Source organism: Citrus sinensis, chromosome 2, assembly GCF_022201045.2.
Source record: "Citrus sinensis cultivar Valencia sweet orange chromosome 2, DVS_A1.0, whole genome shotgun sequence".
NCBI classification, from domain to species: Eukaryota; Viridiplantae; Streptophyta; class Magnoliopsida; order Sapindales; family Rutaceae; genus Citrus; species Citrus sinensis.
Genome location: NC_068557.1, coordinates 31,325,240 through 31,352,235, shown reverse-complemented (window position 1 = coordinate 31,352,235; position 26,996 = coordinate 31,325,240). Strand labels below are relative to the sequence as shown.

At 32.7% G+C, this 26,996-nt stretch overlaps 2 protein-coding genes and 2 long non-coding RNA genes across 6 annotated transcripts; 1 reads left to right on the top strand and 3 right to left on the bottom strand.

Moving 5' to 3' along the window:
- Window positions 1–218: 218 nt before the first annotated feature.
- On the bottom strand, window positions 219–7,176 carry LOC102612307 (ABC transporter B family member 9-like). 2 transcript variants are annotated; one of them, XM_006467493.4, is made up of 13 exons: window positions 6,809–7,176; window positions 6,350–6,670; window positions 5,713–5,767; window positions 4,902–5,077; window positions 4,577–4,798; window positions 4,225–4,463; window positions 3,608–4,133; window positions 3,184–3,457; window positions 2,431–3,100; window positions 2,131–2,359; window positions 1,779–2,045; window positions 1,433–1,696; window positions 219–1,104 (listed from the first exon to the last, which is right to left on the bottom strand). In XM_006467493.4, exons 2-13 carry the CDS (start codon window positions 6,632–6,634, stop codon window positions 460–462), a joined length of 3,852 nt encoding a protein of 1,283 aa, XP_006467556.1. In that variant the 5' UTR covers window positions 6,635–6,670; window positions 6,809–7,176; the 3' UTR covers window positions 219–459. The 2 variants fall into 2 exon arrangements, with proteins under 2 accessions (XP_006467556.1, XP_006467555.1); XM_006467492.4 differs by having other exon boundaries at window positions 6,350–6,667.
- A 4,991-nt stretch (window positions 7,177–12,167) lies between these two features.
- LOC112497278 (uncharacterized) lies at window positions 12,168–12,941 on the bottom strand. Its single transcript, XR_003064001.2, has 2 exons — window positions 12,446–12,941; window positions 12,168–12,335 (listed from the first exon to the last, which is right to left on the bottom strand). It is a non-coding gene; the product is annotated as an uncharacterized LOC112497278 (long non-coding RNA).
- A 3,154-nt stretch (window positions 12,942–16,095) lies between these two features.
- Window positions 16,096–19,061, top strand: LOC102613016 (uncharacterized). The gene is made up of 2 exons (XR_369466.4): window positions 16,096–16,766; window positions 18,761–19,061. It is a non-coding gene; the product is annotated as an uncharacterized LOC102613016 (long non-coding RNA).
- A 2,919-nt stretch (window positions 19,062–21,980) lies between these two features.
- LOC102613220 (protein SRG1) lies at window positions 21,981–23,854 on the bottom strand. 2 transcript variants are annotated; one of them, XM_006467495.4, is made up of 4 exons: window positions 23,517–23,854; window positions 23,025–23,272; window positions 22,585–22,909; window positions 21,981–22,487 (listed from the first exon to the last, which is right to left on the bottom strand). In XM_006467495.4, the coding sequence occupies exons 1-4, from the start codon at window positions 23,772–23,774 to the stop codon at window positions 22,224–22,226; spliced, it is 1,095 nt and encodes a 364-aa protein (XP_006467558.1). In that variant the 5' UTR covers window positions 23,775–23,854; the 3' UTR covers window positions 21,981–22,223. The 2 variants fall into 2 exon arrangements, with proteins under 2 accessions (XP_006467558.1, XP_006467559.1); XM_006467496.4 differs by having other exon boundaries at window positions 23,106–23,272; window positions 23,517–23,853.
- Window positions 23,855–26,996: the final 3,142 nt, after the last annotated feature.

Here is a 26,996-nt window from a genome sequence, read left to right as displayed (position 1 = left end):
GAAGAAGCTGTGGTTGCAATATTGCATATATGAGGGCAGCACCAAGTATTGACTACTACTTGCCAGAAGTTTGTTTGCTGTGCATATTCTTGAAAGTTAAAAGGTGCCGCCTATATGTCCTTCCAAGCCGCTCAAAAGGGAGGGAAAAAAAAAAAGATAGTACTAATTGTATACATCTGCTTATCTGATGCAAAGAAAGGAAAACTAACAAATAAAAATTCTGAAGGATTACTTACATGTGTAATTGCTCAAAATTTTTAATGGAAATTCATACAATGTCAAAGTTCTCAAATTCCCTTCTTGAAATTGGTAAAGTGTAAGTAAGTTCCTACTTTTAAAGCTAGGTAAATAGGTGTGGCAAAAATAAACTGCTGCTGACAAAAATTTCAGTTCCACGGTGATGGCCCCGGGACAGATGAAGTCATGTGTTCAACTATTGGTAACGCACTCTGCTTCTCCTTATGATGAGCTCACATGGAGAGCTACCAAGGAAGCATAAGCCCCATCAGTGATTTTCATCAGTGCATCATGGCTTCCCTGCTCTGCAATCACACCATTCTTCACTACAGCTATTATATCAGCATTTTTTATAGTGGTAAGGCGGTGAGCTACAACCACAGTTGTCCTGTTAACCATCACTCTCTCCAATGCATCTTGTACTACACGCTCTGATTCTGCATCCAGTGCACTTGTTGCCTCATCAAGCAAAAGAATTTTTGGGTTCTTTAATACAGCTCTTGCTATGGCAATTCTCTGCTTCTGCCCACCGGATAGCTGCACTCCTCGTTCCCCAACATTGGTCTCGTAGCCATGTGGCAATGCACTTATGAAGTTGTGTGCATTTGATGCTTCTGTAGCCGCAATGATCTCCTCTTCGGTAGCTCCTCCTTGTTTGCCATAGGCTATGTTGGTTCGGATGGTTTCATTGAAGAGTACCGGCTCTTGGCTGACCAAACCCATCTGTTGCCTCAACCAACTTAGTTTGAACTTCGGTAATTCAATATTATCTAGAAGTACATGACCAGAATCAGGATCATAGAATCTCTCTATAAGGGCAATGACGGTTGATTTTCCACTACCACTCTCTCCAACAAGAGCAACAGTCTGCACTAAGAATATCAAAAGCTAAGAAATGACTCCTAATATGGAAACCGGGAAAAGAAATATGTGTACGTTAAACAAATGAAAACTTATGTTAGGTGCAAGTATAAAGGAGCATGGACAGTTTAATAATTTTAGGTATAAATAAGAGATTAAAAAATTATTTATTTATGTTGAGTTTTGTCAGATATTAGGAGTAATTAGTAGTTTTGAGAAGGATTGGCCTACCTCTAAAATTGTAGGTCAGAATTATTTTTGCTTTTGATTCAATTAATAAAAATCAGTTTTAGTTTAACCCTAAGCCCTATCAGTGCAACGCTGAGTACTATACCTTTCCAGATGGGATGCTCAAGCATAAATTTCTAAAAATTTGAACATCTGGTCGCGTTGGATATTTGAAACTGACACATCGCAATTCAATAGCACCACCCACACTTGATAGCGTCATGCCCTCATCCTTGCTCGAGTCAATTTTAGGCTTGCTATCAAGAATTTCAAATATCGAAGCAGCTGAATCCTTAGCTTTGGTTGTGTCTGGTGCCATGGCACTGGTTTGGGAGACACCAAGAGCTGAAATTGTCAATGCAAAGAAAACCTGCAAAGCCATTCAAGTCCAGATCAGAACTAAAGAATTCTCAAGACTCCAAGAATAAAATAACAAATTACTGAGACTTTACCTTGAAAACTTGTCCGAATGTTGCTTTTCCATGCTCCACAAGTACGGATCCAATGTAGAAGCAGAATGCATTTGTGCAATATAGTACAAGGAAAGAGAAACCAAAGCCTGCACCACTTAAAATTCCTCGGCGAACTCCATTTTTCAAGGGGCCTTCGCATTTCTTTTCATACAAGTCCATCACCTTCTCTTCTGAACAGAACGAGGCAACAGTTCTAATGCTGCCAACAGCGTCGTTAGCGACTTGACTTGCTTCTTCATACATCAGCTACAAAAATCAACAACATTATAGGCATATATCCAGGCAAAAGATATTGCTATAGAGGATACAGAACACTATGATCATGACTAACCTTTGCGTCTGCGCTGAAGCCTTTCATGAATTTTGTTTGAGTGTATCCTTGAACTAACATCAAAGGTGATACTGCTAAGATAACAAAAGCCAATATCCAGTTTGCAGTAAAAGCTATGATTAGCCCTGCTGCAATTGTTGCTATGTTCTGGACTACTAGGGCCAAGGAATCACCGACGAGACTTCGGATAGTAGAAGCATCAGTTGATAACCTAGCACCAACTGAACCACTGGAAAATAGAAACCACGGTTAGAGAAGCATAGTTCTGAAACACGTAAAATTTACTATCAATAAACTAACCTGGAATTTGCTGGATCATCAAACCAACTGATTTCTTGGTGCACAACTTTCTCAAATGTCAAGGATCGAATTCGTCTTATCAGTTTACCTCCAGCAACTCCAAAGAAGTAATTCTGGAATGGCACAGCAATTAAATTAATAATACCCAAAACCAGATAGATGAGTGCCCAAAACCTGGAATCTTTTCGTAGCTTGTCTTCTGGTTCAAAGAACATTCTAATGGATGATGAGAGTAGGAGACCAAATATAGGAAAGATTACACCATGTATCCCAGCAGCAATTGATCCAATCAGCAATACTGGAAACTCAGGTTTGTTCAAGTAGGCCAGTCTTCTCATGGAAAGTTTCTGTCGCTTCTCAATCATCAATGGGGTTCTTTCTGCTCCCCCCTGGTCTCCTTCTTCAGTCTCGAAAACATTAATGGGACCAGGAACACCATAGGTAAAACCAAAGGAATGGCGGCTACCTGATGAATGTCTGCTTATTGATCTCCTCATACTTTCTCCACGGCTTCCAGACCTTGTCATGGCCTTATCTAGAATGTCAAAACTTGAATCTAATTTATCTGCATCAGTGGCAAGGGCATCTTCAGCTTCTTTAGATCCTTCTTGCAAGCGAACTAGCTGGGTGTACGGCCCTTCTGGATCTTTGATCAACTCATCATGAGTTCCTGAAATTTGAAAATTTTAAAGCCAGAAAAACAATTTTCGGAAGTTTCAAAATGACAGGGTAGTTTAGTGGTGCTAGTGCTACCTTTCTCCACAATTTTCCCCTGATGCACAACGGCAATCAAGTCAGCATTCCTGATAGTTGTCAAACGATGTGCAACAACCACAGTTGTACGACTTGTCATAATTTTCACTAATGCATCTTGGACAATGCGTTCAGACTCAGCATCCAGGGCACTTGTTGCTTCATCCAGAAGAAGAATTTTGGGGTTCTTTAGAATGGCCCTTGCAATTGCAATTCTTTGCTTTTGTCCACCAGATAGTTGAGTTCCATGCTCACCAGCCATTGTGTCAAGCCCCTGCAAACATATGCTGTCATCTCAATTACTTGATAAAGAGAAAGAGCAATGATCAATATAGCTGTATGCTAAATGCACTAGGAGAACAGTTTTTACAAGGGGAAAAAAAAAACGAAAATTGTTGTTTTCACCGAAAGAAAATGGGATTACCTTCGGAAGCTTGTCAATAAATTTTGCGGCATTAGCAAGCTCAATTGCTGTTCTAATCTCCTGATCAGTTGCATTTTCTTTCCCGTAAGCTATATTCTCCCTTAAAGAAGTTGCAAACAAGATAGGTTCCTGACTAACTAGCCCAATCTTCTCCCGTATCCATTTGAGCTGTAACTTCTTTATATCAATACCATCTATAAGTACTTCACCAGCATCAGGATCATAGAACCTCTCTACTAGGCTGATGACTGTTGACTTCCCGCTCCCACTTTGCCCAACTAAAGCTGCTGTGGTGCCGCTGGGAACATGCAATAAGAATCCTGCAAAGATCTGCACTTCTGGTCTGGCAGGATACCGAAAATAAACATCTCTGAGCTCAATCTCACCCTCAATTTTTTCCAATGTGATCCCACTAGTGTCATAGGGATCGATCTTTGGCTTGCGTTTGATTGTCTCAAACATCTTATATGCCGCAGCTTGCCCTCCCGCAAATGCATTCAGACATGGAGATGTCTGACCCAATGACCTATTCAAAATTCCACGAACAAACATTGAGATTGTGTGTAGTAGCTACCTATAGCACACACTTACAAAATCAAAAGTTATGATACACTTACATTCCACCCGTCATGATTGCCATTATAACATTGATGACTGTTCCACCATTATATCCTTTCTCTATGATCAATTTTGAACCATACCATACGGCAAGTCCATAAGTTCCAATGACGGTAAGCATAAGTACACCAAGTCCAATGCCTGAGACCATCCCTTGTTGAACAGCAGCTCTGTATGCAACTTGAAGCTTGTTGTTATACTTTTCTATTGCTTGTTTCTCCCCAGTAAAGGATGAAACCTTGTATAGTTAAAGGAGTAATGATAAGTTAATTAAAAAAAAAAAAAACAAGTAGGCAGTTAGCATTACATAAATGTGTGATGATTTTTAAAAGATTGATCCTTGTTTCTTACTGTTCTAATCCCGCTAACTGTTTGCTCGACTACAGTCCCTGCTTCTGAATAAGCAATTTGCCCGCGGCTTGACATTTTTGACATAATCAATGCCATGGATCCACCAGCTATGACTATAGCAGGAAGGCATGCAAGCAGAACTAAAGCCAGAAACCATCCTCTTGCAAGGGCAACTACAAACCCACCAAAAAACGTTGACATGAGCTGTATGAATTTCCCTACCTGTCGTACGTAATAAAAAAAGAAAAGAAAATTCTATTAGGACTCTCATATGTATAGCGTGTAGAAAAAACCAAGAACAGATATGAACAAAGTAGATATTAACCTTTTCTCCCATGGCTTCTTGAATGAGTATGGTATCTCCAGACATTCTCCCAATGACTTCTCCAGTTGTTGTTTCAGTGTCAAAGAAGCCAATGTCCTGTCTCAATATTGTTTTCAAATACAAGCCTCGAATTCGGGTGGCTTGCCTTTCCCCTGTCACCATCCAACAGGACACCTCTGCAATAATGCAGAACAAATACAAATAATTGAATATATTACACCTCATTTTGTTTCAAATTCATTTGAGTAATGCAGCAGCCAGCACTAGAAACTGTTCATTTAAGATATAACAAGCCTTGTAACCATAGAAAAGAAAAAAAAAGGGGGAAAAAAGAGTTATAACAAGCCATTACTAAGTACTCCAGACTGGCAAATGATTGTTTTGCATTAGTCAGGTGCTTTTGATATTGATCAAACCAATAGTTAAACCTGCTTTTATTTCTTTTTGGATGAGTAGGTGATTTTACTAAAAGCATTTTCAAGTTTCATTAAAAAAAAAAAAAACTTCTATTTACAGTAGCTTTCCACAAAATCAAGCACTCGTAACCTGACAGAACAAGCATAATACCCTGTGTCAAATATTATCGTTAACAGTTTCATTTGGCCAAAAAAAAAAGAAAGAAAGAAAAAATTCTAAAAGGGTTAGGAATAGCAGTGATATACAATGGTGACTTTCATTAACATGTATAGTTTCATTTGGAATGCATAATTAAAAAATTTAAGAATAAAAAACTCAAACTTTTATTTTCTTAAAAAAAAAGAAAAGACAACTGTTGAAGTAATAATTTCAGGAACAGCTCATATGCACTTACGTAGAAATGCTGCAATTCCCGTACCAGCAGCCAAATACAAAAACTTCACAGCTACCTGAAAGTCATCATACATGTAATTTCGATTAAATCCTGATAACAGCAAATCTAACTTAGTTAGATGAAAAGAAATAATTTTACGCAGCTAATAATAGATATATATTTAGGCTCATAACTCTCCAAGATGCTGAAATATTGTTTTGTCGATATCTTTAATTATTAATCCACACAGCTCGTGTCGGCCATTAAATTAAAGTTGTTGCCTAATAGACCCATCTTCTGTTGACAAAACTGATGGGCGACATGACATGATCGTGAATTTTTTTTTTTTCCATTCGGGTTGGAGAAAGTATTGTAAGAAAAATTAATATCTGTGTTCCTGATGAAAAATCTACTCGCAAGATCAGTAGATTTCCCTGTAAACAAAGAGATCAAAGATTTGCTTGCAAGTTGAGCTTGAGGTTTATACTGACACATGTACAAGTGATCTATAATTGAATAATTGAGTCACAACAAAAGTAATAATAATAAATCTTGTATATGACAGAAAAGATAATTAATTAATTAACCCAACAACAAAAAAAAAAGAAAAAAAAAAAAAAGAGAAAGAGAGATCATGAAGGAGTGCTGGTTTGATCACCTTAGAGACTTCATGAACAACATGTGACCGATCAGAGGAGCCGAAAGAGTTGATAAGGTGGCCAAAAATAAGAGTCATGAAAGGGTGAGCGAGGCCGCTGCCAATGGCAGAAATTGTTCCAACGATCATCAAAACGGCATCTTGCTTGTCGGCAAACGCAAACAGCTTGTAAAATGGCACTTTCTGATTATCATTACCGTCATTTTTATTATTATTAATATTGTTATTGTTATCTCCTCTCTTGATTCCCTTGAGTTGAGTACTCGCTCCTCCATTTTCCGCCATCCTGTTCAATTTGATCAACCTCTCCTCCTCCTCCTCCTGCACATCAACAAATTTACACGTACATATAAATAATGTATATAAAGATGACGTACCATCAACACGAATAGGGTTTAGGGTTATACATATTTTCTTGAAGTTGAAGGGAAACTAACATGAAAGATAAAAGAAAAATACCAGAAGCTGAAACAGAGACGTAACAATATCAAACGAGATTTAACTATATCGAGAGAGAGAAGAGTGCGTGCGGTGTATGTGTTGTATGTGTATTTATTATAGTCATATATATATATATGAACAGAGGAATTATTTATTGATATATGCAACCGATAGTAAGTTTCCAATTTTTCTTTTTCTTTTTTCTTTTTTCTTTTTAATTATAGTAAAGAACGGAATTATGTAATCTGCTGTAGTTTCATGGATGTTATATATATAGTGCGGAGGAAGTAATAAAATAAATCAAACTTGAGAGTTCAGCTTGCTCTCTTATTCCTCATCCTCCTCCTCCGCCGATATAGAAGAATATCAATAGCTACGTACGTCCTACTTTAATGTGAACAACAACACTGCATATATAGTGCATACTCTTTTTCTTTTTTGAACTCTTCTATAAAGCCTGCCTTGCTCCTTAATTTACTCGTCTCTGCCTCCTCTTTCTGTTATAAACTTTCTTTCTTTTTTATTTCTTTTAAATAATTATATTGTAGTCCTTAATAATATTTTTATACAGAAAAGGGAAAAACGTCACCTTTTTTTTCTTTAAAAATAAGGAAAAAAAATAATATCTAGATAAGGAAAGATATGATCAATCCATCCAAATAATTATTGGTGAAAAAATAATATCTGGGTCTCTTTATGTTTTCCATAAAATTAATGTTCTCTATCTAAATGGACATATAAACTCATTTTCTTTTGCTTGTTTCTTAGGAACACTACACATTTTGCAAGCTCTAATCTTTTTAGATGTATGCAATACGTATTGAGTACTCACACCTTTCAAAATAGTTTGTGTGAATTGTTTACGATTCATAAAAGAGTTTGTGTGTCTAATCTATTCTTAAATATTACGGAATTTAGAATTTATTTGCATATTAGAGGAATTTGTGGAGACTCTATATCGATCAAACCGTTTGATAAATTTCGTCGTTGAAACTAATTAGACGGCGATGTGGCATTCTATGACTCCACTACATTCTCACAGCCAATGTGTTATCACGTCGTCTTCACACGTAAACCTTGGACGTTTTGCTTTTAACAGATTTCGCGCCTTGTTTCATGGTATGAATGAAGAAGACGCAAAGTTGAAATATCCTTTCTTTCAAAAACACAGGTCACAGTTACAAATTATTTTCAAGTATTGTGGCACTAACAATACTAATTTGAATGGAAAACAACCAATAATGTTTTGGTACCTAACCAGATATATTTTTGTTTTCTCCGTTCATCTTAAATGTGATAGATATGGTAAATAATATGCACAATTAAGTAAGTCGTATATTATCACATTATCTTATCGATTCTCCTAGCTGGATCATACTATATTAATTTGACTTGGCATGTAATGTACCTTAAAGATCTGGTAGGTAGCCAAACAAGTTAATACCATCTTATTCACCAAACACTTTCTTCGTTGCTGTTTTTCTCTTTCAAAAGTTGGTCATATTTTACTGCTATTGTCTCTATTTGTTCTTGCCTCCCAATTAGGAGAAATATTAGAATACGTTAAAGGTATGATGTTAGTCGTACAAATAAGTAAATGATGTTATAATACATATATTTAATTTGAAAAACCACCGGACAAGTGATGACTATATTAAATTTAAGAGTAATGATACAGCCACAAACTCTTGTACAAACTTATTTTGTATAAATTGACGTGTCATTAATTCATTGGTTGAATGAAAATATAAAATAGTAAAAACAAATCATGTGGGTCAAGTGATATTTAATTCAATCAATCTTATCATGCCACATCAGTTTGTACAAAATAAGTTTGTACAAGAGTTTGTGACCATATCATTATTCTAAATTTAATTATACATTTCATACGTATATTAATTAGTTATAATACCTATAAGATATTCTAAAATTTCTCCCCAATTAGAAGCTCACATTTTATTTTCATGATTTGAAAAAATTTTGTGCGGGGTGTTTTTTGACCTAACACTACGTCTCGTCTTCATGCTGGTCAAAAGTTTAATAAAATTCCATTAATAGTTAGCAAGTGTTAAATTTCCTAACTCTTTTACGTTCCTACACTGTGCTCTATAGTCATATCATAAATTTTGTTATTATAATTTTTTGAATGAATCGTGAGACTATTTTTCATAGTTTTGGAGTAATTGAACCCTCAAATACTAACTCTTTTCTTCTTTTTCTTTTTTTTCAAAATGCTTAATTTTCCTAGCTCTGATCAAGAATATCGTGGAAAATTGACAATTATTTTAGAGAATTTATATATATGGTTGAACATTAAGTTGAAAGAGAAGTTAGCATTGATTTGGCTATTTGGCAATAAATATATATGTAGAAGTGTGTGGTTGTTTGCCTAAAGCTCACATGTTAGGAAGGCCTCCTTTTGGTCACTTAGGCCCCATATGTTAGTAAAATCTTTTTTTTAATTATTTCTTAATATACTCAAATTAATAGATTTTTAAATTACTTATAATAGGAAAACTTTATTTTTTAGGCCTATCTTTAATTAATAATTATCATACAATTAAAAGTTTTTGAAAAATTATATATTTGATAACCTTTTATATTGTAAAGAGCTATATTAATAGTTATTTATCAGTTTGAAAAAAAAACTTAATTATTTAATGTTGCAAAATTTCTTAGACTCTTCTCTATAAAGAAAATTGTTACATTTGTTGGTTCATTTTTTAAATTAAAAAAAAAATTGATTCTTGAAATAATGGTTCTAAAGGAAGTAAAAAATATATCGTCTTGGCTACTTTTCTTTTTTGAAACTTCTTACTATTTTGTTGATTATTGATATTCAAGATATAGTTAAAATTGAATAAATTTTGAACTCTTTTATATTTTTTTGAGTACTAAATATTAAAAGATCTCATAAAAAAAAAAAATAATTCACCTAACGTGACTAGTACTCTACAGCAACCTCTAGTAACTTTATAATTGTGGCGAACCTGTGTGATATGACCGATGTTTGTTCAATTAATTATATATAAAAATTAATAGATTTGACTATTTGAGTCGAACAAAGCTAGGATAAACGGACTCGACTAGCTTACAGAATCTGTAAGGTACAGACTGCAGCATCAGCCGTTGGATGTGGTTGGACGTGGAGTGAGAAACTGAACAATAGAAAATCGAATGGTGGGATGACGGGAGATGTTTGTTACAGAATCTGTACCATAGACAGGTCCAGGATAAACAAGACCCTGTAGCTATGGTTCATTAAAACTCAATTAATTAATGGAGTTAATAAAGCAACACATATTAATCCATCGAGCCAAACTGATTATATTAATGTAACTTAGCCAACCATGTCAAAAAATTCAAAAAAAAAAAAAAAATTACTTTCGTTATTCTGTTAGTTAGGGGTTGCTGTGTTATCTTTTGCTAGTCAAAACATGCATGCGCCTAAAAGCAAATGACTGTAGTAGCTATGAACAAATTATTTAATTACAGCAAAATTTCTTTATAATAATATTATTATGTAAGAATAATCTTCACATAATTATAAAAAAAGATAAGTGTCCTCTCTTAATTTAACTTTCTTAATCTTTTTTTATAATGATATTATGTATAGCTAGAAATAAATTTCACATAGCTATTAAAAAAAATATGTAGATCCTCTCTCAACCTAACTTTTCTTAATGTTTCTATGAGATTTTAAGCTTAGCTTTCTTTAATAAAAACAAAAACACTAATAGACAACAAACAGCTGTTAACTTTTTCTCTCCCTCTTTTTTCTCTAGACTCTTTTCCCCCCTTAATTTTCCTTTTTTTCTTTTTTTTCTTTTTTTCGCTTTCTCCGGCTTCTAATTGCCTGCATCTACAATAAACCGACAAACATTACTGATCTCAAACCTTAACCTTAACCTTAACAAGATCTGATCAACGCTTTATTCGTTCAATCCAACTTGCAATTGATGAGTGGATATTGTTCAAGGCCAAGAGATGAAGATGATGTCTGTCCAAATTCTGTTTGAGTGTCGATATATATATTACATTTTTATTGTGTTAGATGCCTACAAGAAAGAAAGAGGAAAGGAGTTAAACGCCGGTTAGTTTCTAATTAGTTCTATGATTTTAGCGAGCACCAAAATGTCATTATTTATTGAGGGAAGTTAAGAGTAAATTTAACATCGACATAGAATTAATTTAAACGAAATTCGAATACAATGAAAAATTATGGTCCCAATTTAGGTCAAATAAAAATAAAAATAAATGCTACATTGTAATAAGTTATTTATTTTATTTTATATCTCATATTCAGAGAACTGCCTTATTATAATAATAATTATCTTTTTATTACCAAAACAAAAACTACGTTACATTAAATATTTAAAATGGAATAAAATATTTTTTAAAGTTGTTTGGAACAATGATTTATTCTTAAGAGTTGTTGCCAAATCATTGTCTAATATTTATATAATTTACAAAATAAAACATTAAAGAGAATGCAAATATTTAGACTTGCATTTTGAATACTCCCAAAGTCCCAATACTACATAAATACATATTATTTTCTCTTTTTAAAAAAAATTATATCTATCTCTTTTATAATAATCACTACCAAACCAAAAATTGAAGGGAATATTAGAGTATTTTATGCTTTTAAAAAAATAATTATGACGCATGTCGTAAGACCTCACAAAATTTAGTAAAATCTCTATTAAATATGGAATCCAAATGTAATATTTATAATTAAACCTCTTATCAAATTGTAATATCCTCGTAATAAAATTAGTTTAGTCCTAATATTATACTATAAAAAGATTTATCTATATATTAATTAAGTCTACCACACTACTAAGTACTAACTGATAAAATGCTTACGATGGTTAGTCAAATGATGATTTACAAAAAAAAAAAAAAAAATTGATTAATGTTTTCTCTAGTTAATGATTACCAGAGGATAGTCAATGGCTGGACTTGGCTTGCTTTGCTTCCATAAAAATATAAGATTCTAGTTTTTACGGCACGGTGCATTCTTTTGATGCAAGAATGAAAAGCAAACTATACAATATAGGGTGGGGCTAAGTTACAGAATCTGTTTGTACCAGACACGTAGCATAGCTTTTTAAAAGATGGAATTTGGAGAACATTCAATAATCAATTGTAATGGCTTCTCTTTTCTTCGCATGAATCATTGCTCGCTTTCGATTTGACAATAACAATTCGGAAAGAATTAATAATTGCATCTCAGCTGCTTTATTTTAAATAAAAGATTTTTTTATGATTAATTTAAATTATATTTTAAAAAAATAATATTTATTAGCTTTTTATTTATTTATTTATTTACTTTTTTTTCATTCTTCTCTCTCTCCTCCTTTTTTTTTTAAAAAAAAAAAATTCTTCTTCTTTGAATAATGTTTATGTGTCATCATCTGCTTCCACTCTCTCCTCCTTCCTTCGTCTTCTCCAGTTCTTTTTGTTCTTCGTTCATCTTTTATTTTTTCTCTTTTTCTGCTTGACCTTATCATCATGCAAAACCCAACTTTAATACAATCTTCTGCAACCACAAATTTACCCAGAAGATCCGTCAATCTCAGAATATGATCGAAAAAACTTTTAATGTTTTTAACATATGTAATTAAAGCTGTGATCAGAGAGACCCTTAACAGGAAAAAGACCCAGATGACCCGTGGCGGTGTGGATCTGACGCAGATCGCATGGTGGTGGAGTTGAGGTCGCGCGACAGTGGTGGTGTGGAGCTGAGGCACAACAATGGCGGTGGCGTCTTGCGACAGTGTCTGTGTGGAGGCAGATCGTGTGGAGCTGGTGTGTTCAAGCAGATCGCGTAGAGGCAGATGGCGTTGTGGTGGAGTTGCTGTCGCGATCAACGCCTGTGAGAGAGAACGGGAGTGAAGATGATTTGTGAAGGAGAGCCATGAAGAAATATTGTTTTGTTTCAAGAATTTCAAACCCGCATAAACCCGAATCTCACACCGGTTTGGTTATCTGGGTTTTACTGCGTTACAAAATAATTTTTCCGCAACACAATACAATGAGTAGTAGCTATCTAATATTGTATTGTAATAATCTAATATTATTTTTCTCAAAAAAAAAAATTAATCTAATATTATGAGGTGGGCTAATACCATACAACGAGGCCTGCCAAAATATGCCCAGAGTTTTAATAGTATACAGTGTTATTACATTACATTATATTATTTAATGGAGGGAAAAGGGTTATTGGCCCGCCAGGGAAAGGAACATAAAGACTTTTTAATGTTTTGAAAAAGACATGTAACCTCAAATTTTGTTAATTTTTTAAGTTCTGTCGGCGCCGTTTTAGAGAGGAAGACGATTTTGAAAATTTGAGATGTCATTTTTTATAAATATAAGTGTATTTTTTTTTTTTTTGCATAAATATACAATATTACTCTTTTTTCAGTTAAAATAAACTAAAAATTAACGGGATTAGGGGTTGTATGTCTTCTTTAAATTATTAGAGAGTTTTATGTCCATTTTCTCAAACGTCAGAGGATATCAGTCCCTTTCTCTTTTAATGCAGGTATATTATATTATGTTATATTATACTAATATTGAATTACATTAATGTTTTATAACATTTGGTGCTATATTGTACTGTTTTAATTTTAACTATTCTATATTTGGTGATACACTGTATCGCATTGCATTACATTACATTAATTTTTGGTGATTAAATAAAATTATTTCTTTGAAAAAAAATTAATATGACGGTGATGTAGAAGCTTCTGTAGCGCAAGGTGAGGCAGTCCTTGAATTCGTACAGCAGCGGCAATGAGGCGAAGCTCCGGCGACGGATTCATTACGAAATCAAGATGCAGTAGCCTTCAAGGTAAGGTGGTGAGAAAAAAGGGCAAAAAAAAAAAAAAGGTTCTAGGCTAAATGAAAATGGAAACTTTTTAAAACAACTACTTTTTTGGTTATTTTTAATGTGTACCCGCATAAATCAAACCCTTATCATAGGTTTGGTTAATTTGAGTTTCACCGCATAATTTTATGTATTATGTGAAGCAATGCAGGGGTAGTAGATAGCTAAACATAAGTATGCATAAGTTTAATACATAACAATGCTTTTATATAATGCAATGCTTGGTGCTAAGCAAACTTTAAAATATAAGAAAAACACACACTCTGATACATTAAAAGATAAAATATACTACATTAAAGTATGTTTATTTTTCATATCTTTTAATTTAACCATTAAAATGAAACTATCTTATTAGACAATTACTCTCTCTCCATATATATGTATAGTCCTGCTTTAGTGTAGGCATTCTCTTTTTAAATAATTGTTTAGTTGTTAATAAGAGTTTTTATTAAAAATTATAAAATAACTTAATAAGATATTATAAAATGAATGAAATAAGATTACGAAATGAGTAGATGATGTTTTACACAATTTAACATTTTAAAAAAGATTTTCAACCTCTACTCTCTTTTGCTAGTAGAGAAAAAATAACTTATTCAATCTCAAAATACAACTAAACAACATTAAAAATTTTAAAAAGAATTCATGAGATTAAATAAACACTTATTATTATTAAATAAAATCATACCAAATATGTACTTAGAATAAAGAGCTACTAATGCAGAAGGCACTTTTCACGCAAGACTTTATTGGCTCTATATTATAACCAAGCAAGCCCAATTGACATTGCCATGAATCAAATATTGGTCCATGGGTAGTTAAACGATAAATACACCCCCCACTCCTATTTAGTTGATCTAGAATTAGAATTCAACATGATTATGAAAGCGAATATTTAGCGATTATTATTTCTTTTGGGAAAGAGTGAAGCCATTTAATTATACATACACACATACATACATACATACATACATACATACATATATATATATATATATATATATATAGAGAGAGAGAGAGAGAGAGAGAGATACATGATCAAGTGTGTGACTACGCACACATCAAATTATAATTGAGGTATTGTGAGGCTCACAACACAAAATTCCCTAATCAAAACTTGTCAAACACGTAATCACGCACTTAATCAATCTTTTCTTTGTGTGTGTGTGTATACATACATACATACATACATATATATATATATATTTGTGTGTGTGTAAGCTCATTCACTAAAACAAATCATGTCATGCATTAATAATGTCTTTGATTCTTCATTTGAAAGAAAAAGAATTGCAAGTTTCTTCTCAAAGATAAGAAAATTGCAAATGAAAGGGAAAAAAAAAAGATGATGCTACAACTTTATTTTTCTTTTGACTCTATTTTTTTCATTTATGTTAAAAATATGGTTTTTTTTCTTCATCTTTATTTTTTTTTTATCGGGCAAAGACCAAAAAAACATTATTCTCATGTTGAATAGGATAAAGCTTGTAATAATTAATATTAAATTTAGGATAAAAGAATTATTAAAGGAGATTATTCATTCAATCGTTCTTTAATTTTGGTTATTCGTGTGAAAACTCAAATGTACAACAAGACCTTTACCAAACGGATGCTAAGAGTGAGAAAGAATTGCTTTTGTAGAACGCGCTTTTCACTGTAGAATGCAGATATGTTATCATATCACCATTTTACTCCTCTTCTATTTTTTTAACTGTCGGCGTCTCTGTCTCTGATTAGGTTGGTCCCAAGTTGTAGACATTTAGTTTAGGTCATGTTTGGACGTTAGGATTAAGAATAAAATTGATCAAATGTGGGATTAAATTTTTATCCCATGTTTGGCAAACTTAGTTGGATTGAATTAAGGGGGACTAAATTTGAATTTAATCCTAAAATGATGGGATTAATAATCCTAATTTACATATGAGTTTAGTTGGGATAAGATAAAAAAAAGTTATCTATTTATAAGATTTTTATTTGTATCATTTTTTTTTTATTTTACACCTAGTATTGATTGATTAATTAATTATTAATTATTTATTATGATTTACTTAAAATTTATTTTTATTTATTATCTATGATCTAATTAAATTGGTACTTTTATTTCTACCTATTCTTGAGATTAAATTTTTATTACTTGTATATTTAATAATTAATTGATAAAACTAAACGTTTAATTATTGTATTAAATTTAATAATCACTAATATGATATTAAAAATAATCATGAAAATTAATAATATCATTAATGAATTGATTTTATATAATATTTGAAATATTTAATAAAAATTAATTAAATATTTTATTTATTTTTATTTATTTATTATATTATGACTATCCAATAATTTATTTGCAATATATTTAAATTTTCTAGTAATTTCTTTTTAAATTTATTTTAATTATGATTATAAAATTTCATGGATAATTGATATTTATATTAAAATATCAACTTAAATACTCTTTTATATTATTTAAATATAATTTAACATAGTCCAATCTAATACTATACTAAATATAAAATTATAAAATTTAATTTAATTTAATTTTAATAATTTAATCTAATCTAATTCAACGTGTCAAATATAATCTTACTGTGCAAAACAAGCAACGACAAGAAAGATGTTAAAAAAGTGAAAAAAAAAAAAAAAAAAAGCGCGGGGGTTTGATTTTCAAAGAAAAGATTTAAAGGAAGAGGCCAGAGGGAGGAGAGAGAACAAAAAGGACCTCGGATACGCAGAACAGAGACCCACGCCACCAAGCTGCCAACCCAAAAACAAATAAAAAACAAAACAAAAACAAACACCACACACACACACAACCCCTCTGTCACATTGGGTTTCGTGCAATCTATAAGAGGAACGCATTTGTCTACTCATTCATCTCTCGTCTGCTTCTACATCTAAATCCACGACCTCACTTTTTATTAATTTCTTTCTTTCAAAATCCTCTCTCTCTCTCTCTCTCTCTCTCCCCCGTTTTTTTCCATTTCTTGATAGAAATTGATTTAGGGTTTGTTTTTGAGATGTGGTCGGCAACAACTCGACCTCAGCCTCAAGGCTACCGTGGCCATGGTTTCTGCCAAAAGGGTAACCCTTTTTTTTTGTCAAAAGAAAAAAAAACGAAAGAAATGATATTCAAAGTTTCGATTTTTATTTTGTTTTTGTTCAGTTAAAGTTTAGTTTTTGAGGTATGTTTAGTGCTGATTATTCATCTTAGTTTCTGGATTTTATTATTAAAGGTGGTGGCTAAGTGGGTGCGTTGAGATTTGATGAAATGTTGTTCTCAAGTTTCATTAAAACATATTACATGTATTGGCTGTGTTAGTGTTTTTGTATTACACATGGAGTCTTATTTCCTTAAATGTGTTGTTGTGTTGTAGTACAAATTATGACTTGTATGCTGTTGTTGTTCATGACTATGAAAAAGAAAACGACACCTGTATCTCACAAATTGTTGTTTGGATTACCAAAATGAAGATTAAAATAATAATAACAATTTGATACGGATAGGTTTGCGTGGCATCAAAGGAATTGGCTTGAACTTACTGTGTAATTATGCATCTGTCCGTAATTTATGACTTTTGGACATACCTTTTTTTAGCAATGTTCTTGATGTGGCAATCATTTTAGCGCTGTAGAGGCAAAATTTGTAATTTTTAAAGATAATATAAGTCTTTGTGGATTAGCAGAAAGGAGTTTAGCTGAATCGATCACACTAGAGAATGAGTAGGATTTCCTTGACAACTAAGTGGAGCTGGAAAAAAAAAGTAGAAAATCAGTAAACCATAAGTAATTTGGAAGGATTTATCTCTAGAATACTTGCTTAGTTTTGATAATCAAAGGACCATTCAGGAGAAGAGAGAAAGAGAGAGATAAGAGAAGGCATGAAAGGAGAGGGAAAAGATAGCTGTTGCTTTCCCACTATTTGCCACTGAAACAGCTTATTTTACTTTCAACCATTTTTACTGAGAACTGTCGGGGAGAAAGATAAACTTTGATATGTTTGTTGTATTCTGCACATCCTCTGCATCTCAGGAAATGGCATGAAGTTGAGTGTTGTTCTTTTAATGTGTTCTATTTCCTGGAAAATTTCAAACTTTATTATGACTATGTTCTCTATTTATTGAACATCATTCCACTGGTAGAGAGTAAGCTACAGTGCCTTCCATTTTGAGTGATAAATGCATGGATCTCCATTGTTTGTTCTGAAATTCAAGTGATCTCCCTTGTCAAGATATTATTTCTTAAAATAGAAAATCAACAATACTTTTGTTAAATTATTTCATAAAAGTCTATGATGATGGTTCAGTTGTCATAGAAAAATGTCACACTTAACTTTTTATTTGCATTATATGTCACCAACCTGTGGGGGATAAAGCTCTAACGGTTAACAGTAGAGTACCTCCTCATTTCTGCCCTGAGGGGCAGATTTTTTCAACACAATGTGAAGTCATTGTACTTACCATATGATAGGTTTTATTAATATTTTTCCTATTTGTTAGGTAGCTTCTACAATTGCCACTCTTTCCCTTGATTCAACACTTTTTCTTCATCTGTAAACTTGAAAACTCAATATGTATCAATGCAAGTAAGATCTCAGTCTTCTATTGTTTTGATCACGTCTAGATATGAGAATAAAAATCCTAGAGTTGTTCTTACCTACCTTCTCTTTTGGAAAATGGAAAAGGGCATTTAGCAAACGATGACAAGAAAGGTTTCTTTCTTCCTTGGTTGAGATGTCATATGAATGTCCTGTAAAACCATAGATTTTCCCAGTATTTGTGTATGTAATTTATCCTGTTAAAAGGTGCGCCATTTTATTTTAAAACCCCTCTAATATGTAAGTGAATGTTTGTGTGTTTTTTCTTCTGGGTAGTGTGGGAAACCCTTATGCCCTGGCCTCTACCTCAAACGATACAAGGGCTTCAGCCCCTCAATCTGGCCCTCATCTCCTTTCGTTGCTGAGGGGGCATTTTGTTTTAATTTTTCCCTTTATGGCTCTTAAAATACTCTTCATTTACATTTAACTACATTCTATCTTGAGTTGTGCCTCATAAATCCTTCTTTTTTTTCAATGTTAGGTTTGGAGGCAATGGTGATGCAGCTAACGCGTGCTGTAAGGATTATGTTCTGTTCCAACACTAACTGTTAACTATTTATAGGTACTGTTGGAATTTATGGATTGATACACTCCGTGTTTGGAATAGGGAATGAAGCCATCGGTCCGTGTAGCATAGGGTAAATGTATTATATTGACATTTACTGTAAATTGTTGATCATCTATTTTTAAATTATTTAGATAATAGAAAACATTGCTGCAGCTTCTATTTGTTATCTTTTCAATTTTGTCATTGTCTAGCAAAATATTAGTGATTTGCTCTCTCTCTCTCTCTCTCTCCCCTCTCATTCATTCCGCTAAAATCTATAATGCTTGTGTAATTGTTGACGATATGATGCTTGGAGGTTTCTTGGCAGCATTTAAAACCAAATTTCCTGTCATTTTTATCTACTGTATTTGAATTACAGATTACCTAGCCATTCAAAGTGGTCAAATTCTTGCAGTGATCTGTCATGATGTTGCAGTAATAGCTCTAATAACACAGTGGGATGTGTTGCTCTCATCTTCAAAGCTATTGCATTTATTTATTGGTTGTCCTCTCTCTGTTGCTGGGTTGCCTGTCTGCTGGCCTTGTAGGGTTATTCGTTCTATTAAATGAACTGAAAACCCATGACAAAAATCCCATCTGTCGAAAGAAGACTTTTTCGGTCTATGGAATTGAATGATAAGCAATGTAGAGAAAAACTTCTGCGGGCTGGGCGTACTCGAGAGTGTTGCACTTACGGCTAATAAGGAGTTGCTATTTTGAAAGGTCCAGTGACAAAAAGAATAAGGTTGTACATTACAGCCGTTGCAAAGATGCGACCATCGTTAAATTTCTCGATTAAAGACTTCGAGCACAACTTGAGCGCGTGCACGTAATCGAAAATTAAGAAAAGACAACAAAATTTCGGTAGTTATATTTAGAGATGGCTAGCAGGCTGTGTCGACCTAGGCTTTTCGGCTCAGGAGTAGTGCCTAGGCACGACATGGACACGAGCCTATCTGGGGTCTATATGTGTCAGCCCATGGGTCCATGTCAACTTTTTAAACATTTCTTTTTTGTTTTGTTATAGAAAAATATAATTTAAATTTGAAAATTTGCTTTAAATTTCTAATTTCTCATTTATTTCTTTTAAATTAGTGACATTCTCAGTCATATTGATAACTGCATTGAACGATTTGAATAATTTTAATAATCTAAACTTTAAAGGACAAATAGAAATATTACCCAATAATAAAAACAATTAAGATAAACATTATTTGAGAGAAAAAAATAAAATTTATTTTTATGAAATGAAAAGTTACAAATTATAAATAAAATAAAATATGGCGTAATTTACATCTTTATAATTTACAATACATTCTAATTAGATTGGCACATATGGAACTATTTATGAACCTTGATTTTGAATCTATTAACAAGTTTAATCAGCTGAGGGGAGAGGGTGTGCGCATGCCTTATTAATATATTGGGAATAAATGTATTTACTTGTCATTTTTATTATGCTATTAAATTAGAATTACACTTGTGTTATTAATGAAATTTAATGGTATGATGTTTTTGTTTTTCTACTCATATTATGTGTTTAATTCTTAATTTTTCTATTATAAACGTGTTTTAAATTATTGAATTAATTAGAAGAACCATAGTTTAATTATAGTTTTTACATATTATTATTATTATGCTTTTTTAAATAATTAATTTTGTTTAGCCAAGTGGATTTAGGCAGTTTAACTTTTTACTTGCACCAACATTCAGCACTCAATAAAAGTAAATAATAATAAATTTTTAATCAAAATTGAGGCCCACGGGTTGGCCCAAACACAGTTGGGCGGCGTTGTGTCTAAATTTAAATAGGTCCAATCCAATCTAATCACTGATTGAAGTCGAATATAATCTAAATTAATAATACAGTTTGTACTATGTATTTTAATTATTATATATTTATAGTTATATAAAATTAGGTTTTTATTTTTTAATAACTTAAATATAAAAATGACATGTAACTCTAAATAATAATAATAATAATTGGATGGATTGGTTTGTATTAGATATGTTCCTTGTTAGACTTATGACACTGTCTATTTTTGGCTGTAAGAATGTGGCAATATGTAACCTTCTTTGAGTTCAATGTTCCTTGATGCTCGAAACTACGATAAATTCCCATTGGTTACCATCTGCAAAATCGTAGCACAGAACAATAACATTTTTACTACGCAAAAGAAGTTTTAAATTACATGTCCATCTCAAACTCAGACGAAAAGTTATACCTCCATTTTCAGATACCGAAGAAAGGCACCAGCGTAGAGTCTTGACATCTTAAGTAGAAGAGGAAGGACAGCTAAGACGATGCACATACAGAACTAGCATGAGGAAACACAGCTAAGATGATGAATAGAACTAGCACGATCGTCATATATAAATTTCGTTTCTAATTTAAATATTTTAATGCACTCTAGGATGTGACATCTCGGGCAAGTTCTTTTATATATGCACAAGTATTAAATTACACGTCCACCTCAAGCTCAGACGAATATATACATGTCCATGTCTAGTGATCGGCGAAGGACACCAGTCTATAGTACTCTGGATATCGTAGGTACGTGGGAACGTCTGCATTTTTTTAAATGAAAGGAAAATATTTATTATGTTATTAAAAATATTATAATATTCTGAGTGTGAATCAATCGTCCACCCTAAATTGACGAAATATATCAGCCGACCACCAAACCGTTAATTACCGTTTGAAAGTTAACTGAATTACAGTGAATTAACGATTTTACCCTAAAAAATTATCACTTGTATACCCTTAAATTATCACTTATATACCCTTAAATTATCACTTGTATCATATGAAAAGACTAGATTACCCTTCTGACGTTATCATATTTAAACGGCAACTAACGATTTGGTGGTCAGCTGATATATTTTGTCAACTTAGGGTGAATGATTGATATACCCTTAAAGTGTTGTAGTATTTTTAATAATAGAGTAAACTAAGAATATACAAATGATAATTTCTCTTTATGAAAATATGGCAGCTGTAGATGGGTTAATTAGGCATGGAGCCAAGAAGTGCATGTACATGCCAGAATCAGCACCTTAATTAGCCGAGGTAAGAACAGGATGTAGGCTAGCTAAGAGCCAATATAGAGGTCAGTAAAAAAAATAAAAAATAAAAATAAAAGATAGAAAGAAATTATCCAATCCACGCTCTTGAAATTCGATTTGTTACCGGAAATAGATGAAAAAGAGGTCTTATAGCATTAACAATTATGATTGTTCGCATGCCATGCCCTTTTTATTTTTTTGGGTAACTAAATATAAGGTACTGTAAACAACTAAATAAAATTATTACAAAATTAATTCCATCAAACCCTCAGCGGCAGGAGCTCAGGCAATGAGAATTAACTCCTTGATTATTGACGAAGTCCCAATTGCGTTAATTATTCACTTTGTTAAGATCCACTCTCATGAAATCAAGGTATGCTTTGCCATTTAATCTCCGAGCAAAAAACTCCTTGAAGTATTCCTCCAAAGGCATTCGACGAAAAATTGCAGGGTTACTTGGACCAATAAGGCTTGGTGCAGGGCCTAATTCAGAATCTATCCTGGAACTGTAGAATGTTGCAATGGACAGCCTCTCTTTCGATGAGTTTACCAACGCCCTGTGCTCGATGCTTCGATAAATGCCATTGCTCACAATCTACAGAAACAGAACATATATATGTTATAATTGAATAGCAATACCATTGTCATATTAATACATGCAAAGAGATTAATTATCGGATGTAAAATAGTACCTCCATGATGTCTCCAATGTTGATTACAAAAGCGTTTGGAAGCGGCTTAACGGGAACCCATCTGCCTTGGTTACGAATTTGAAGGCCTTGGGTGTCATCGAGCTGCAACAGAATTGTCAAAGCATCAGCATCAGAATGCGGTGAGAAACCAATGACTTTATCCGGTTGAGGACAGGGAGGATAGTAATTCATTCTCATTGATTGAACTCCATCACTGAACAAGTCCCTCATCTCTTCGCCATCCATCCTTAAAGCTTTAGCCATGTGGCCCAAAATAGTCATGGCCAACTTTTTCATCTCCGCGGAGTATGATTCTAAGGTCTCCCTGCAACACATTTTTACGAGGATGAAATCAATTAATTAAGCATCAGATGCATCTTTTCATTTTTTACACCCCCCCCCCCCCCCCCAAAAAAAAAAAATTATTAATCTTGCAAGACCTGAGACTTGGAGGGAGTTTATGAAAGAGATCAGTTTTTCTTAGATGGAGTGGAAGCGTTGCTATGTAAAACATGTCTGACCAGTCCAACTTCTGCTCCTCCGAAACCACAAAGAGCTGCCCAAAACCTTCATGATTGTCTGCCACCTGCCACAGCTTCTTCTTCTCTTCGTAAGGAAGTTTGAAGAAATTCTCAATTTCAAACTTCAATTTCTCCAACAATGAACTACTAACTCCATGGTTTATAACCTGCACGCATTTTATTAATTTAAAAAAAAAATTGTGCATCATTAACTTTGATATAAAAAGCTTTTATTTGTAACTGTAGTGCTTTCAGTCTCAGTTTAGTTATAAAAGAAAGTTAAAATTAAAATGTTTTTTGGTTGGAATCCATCTAAAAGACTAGAATTGCAGCGTGTAAAAAAAAAAAATAAATAAATAAAAGGAAGAAATTAAATAATTAGTATTAATGCTCGCGTTGCGTAGAGTATACCTGAAAGAACCCCCATTCTCTGCAAGATGAGTGCAACCTCTCCAACTCGTCGGCACGGACATCGTCCACCAGTTTCTGAAGATCGATGAGTGGGACGGATGGAAGCCATGTGTCAGCGGTGACACTCGGAGGGTCCTGATCTGTACGTACATATCGAGGTGGGACATTGATAATGGTTTCATTGGTCAGCTCCTGTACGCTTGGTACTATAATAGATCTTCCAAAGTTCACCGTCGTTGCTTCCGCTTCAAACTCCATAAGCGCTTCTCAGTTAACCCATTATTAATTGTTAATACACGTTACGATTATATATTAGGGGGCGAAACTCGTAAGGCCGCAATTGCTTCAAAGCGGATGACGCATATTAATATTAATATTGCCGCTGTAGAGGTGTCAAAACGATTTGGGCTATACGAGCCCGTAACAGGTTCCGCCTACTTCTCAATCATAACCGTTCCGGTCCGGTACCTTTTTGGGCCGGGCTTAGATCCTTTGGATAAGGCTCTTTAAAGGATTTGAATAGCTCCTCGTTTGGAGCATGTTACTAAGACAACCCCAACATATTCTGTCTTAACACCATTTTTAATTTTCTTTTTTTCGAAAACTTGAACATTGCAGATGATGGATGTGAAGTGTGATTACGTGACAACTTAGCCTTCGTTTAGCTCAAAATAAGTGTCGGATAAAATACAACTTTTAAAGTTCAATTTTTTTGACAAAATAATAAGCATAATATAGAATTTTCATTTAACAGATGAAAAGTCACTTTTAACGTACAAACCACAGTTACAAATGATAAGGTAAAGGATTTTCATTTGATATATTGTGAGGTAATGTGAAATTTTAAACCGTTAAATATTTGGTAAACACTTCATCTTTTTTTTTTTTTCCAATTTTTTTCTCCAAACTATGACAAACTTTAATTCTAGAACAGTGTAGCTTAAAATTAAAACCACAAAGACGTTAGACAAAATGGAGCCCTAGATAGACTGACTATATATGAAAAAAAAAAATTTTAAAATTCTCATTCACACGTCATGTGATACAGAAATACCATATGGCCGGCTGAGATGCCAAGCATCTAAACCGTTGATTTGCTTGGCAGATTCTCTCAAGCAACCGTTTTTAACATTTGTCCCATTAATTATTCTAAATATAGCGTTAAGTTTCAACGGCCTTTTTTGTAAACTTATACAGAAACATTGAACGTTGCCCAGCTAAATCAATCTCGATTAAATTATCTACTCACTGAATCGAAGGCACCACTTTAATTTAAATTATTTATGATGGGCGGAGTGATTATCATACTAGTTGGATCATCCTAACCGCCCATTTGTCAGCCTTTGGTTGGTTTACGTATTTCGCACGTCATCAGTGACGATGTTGTGTTGTAATAAAAAAACTAAATTTTGAACAAGTCGTGCTAGCTTCTAGTGGCTGAGATTATTACTCCATTTACTAATCTTAATTAGAAACGTGATTTTCCTGTTAAATAATGAAATAATCAAATCACAAACTAGTCAAATCACATGCATTATCAACCGAATTATGCATTGAGTTTCTAACCAAAAAATAAAAAAATACATATGAAATATAATTTAGGCACGTTTGTATTAACATCAGTCTTATAAAAATAATTAAATAAATACACCCCTTTTGCAACACGGAGTTGATAATATTTGATGCATAAACTCAACCTGCTAAGAAGATAAATATTTTTTGTGTTCTAGACTTTGACTAAAATTTTTTGCTAAATTAATGTTTAAGCAAACAAGCCAGTGAATAAGATATGCATCCTTAGCAACCAACATGAATAAATTAATGGTTCAATCACCATATGATTATGGTTGGTTTCTCTTAATAAAATGTGTTTACGTGTTCCTCCTATATTGCAACAATACTTTAACATCCATTTTATTACTAGATTAATTACTTGTAGATTGATGCAATTAATAAATTAAAGGTTCAATCGCCATATGTGTGTGTATATGTAATTACAATGTGTGTTTAGTATAAACAAGTTATAATCATCAAAGGCTTGTAGTTCCAACTAGAAGATGTTTGTGCATAAATCTTGACTCTTTGAGAATCTGAACATGGAGAATGATTAATTTTAGGGCTCGGCTATGTTGTAACCACTCTAAAGTATAATACTTTTTCATAACTACATGATAAAAATTATAACGTATTTTTTATTATTTATCACTTTACTGTGTGATTGTGATTCGTGCTTTACCTTAGAGTAGCTTCAAAGTAGCCATGACTTTAATTTCATTATCTCTTCTAATTTACTTTTTATCACTTAAATTTTTAATATTCATTTCACTTTTACTGTTAAAAAGCAACCATAAAAAAATATACACGTGACGTTTTTATATACAAATTGATTATTTCTTATCCTTACAAATTAAAATTAGTAATCATCTCCTCTTATTGTAATATTATATTAATAGAAAGGTAAGTCAATGTACTCCACTTTTGTGTCGTTACAATCCAATTCTATTTGGCCATTACTTATCTAGCTAGAAGATAATGTAAAATGACGTACTGGTTCTTAGATTGATTTTTTCATTTGTGTTTCACTTTAATTATCTAGAAGATAATGTAAAATGACATAGTGATTCCTATATTGATTTTTACATTTATGTCTTACCTTTTTTTTTAAATACTTGTAAGGGAGAAAGACTGCAACTAGCTCCACTCAATCGCACCTAATTGAGGGAGAGTGGGCTTTGAAGGACTCGAACCACTGTTCTCACTTATTTCCAAAGATCGAGTGGCGCATTTGTATTTCAATCATTTCAAGAGAATCTAGATAAGAATAAAAATAAATAAATGTAATAGAAAATTGGAGAGAAACATATGCACGTAGCTGCGCTAGAGACAAAAGGGCTCCAATAATAAATATTTAAAGATGCCATTAATTAGTCTACAAAATACTATGATTTTTCAGTTATAAAATTTTATAATCTTTTTTAAGATGATAGATAATTCATTATGCTAGTGTACAACAAAACATACATGTATATATGTTATATTTTTTTAATTTTAGTACTAATAATATTAGAGATCTTAATATTTAAAATTTTAACTTCAGTCCTAAATGTCGTGGCAGTTAATATGTATTATTACATCATGGTAAATATTAATAACTAATCAAATGTGATCATAGTGTATAAACTATTATATGAGACTGAAATATTGAGATTCTTAATTATATTACCCTATTAGTTTAGATAAATTTAAAATAATAAATTAAATATAAACCATACTCTTTAATATGATGTTAATTAGTTCAACTAATAAAACTCTCAAGCTTTATTATATATATATATTTCAATCAATTATGATAATATTGATATAGACGTCACAACTAGTGAATTGATAAGGATTTAGGAGCATGCATCAAAAGACTCTCATAGCAATTGGATTGTCAAGTCGGAAGCGGTGTAGTTTATCTGTTTGTAGTATAATATTTGT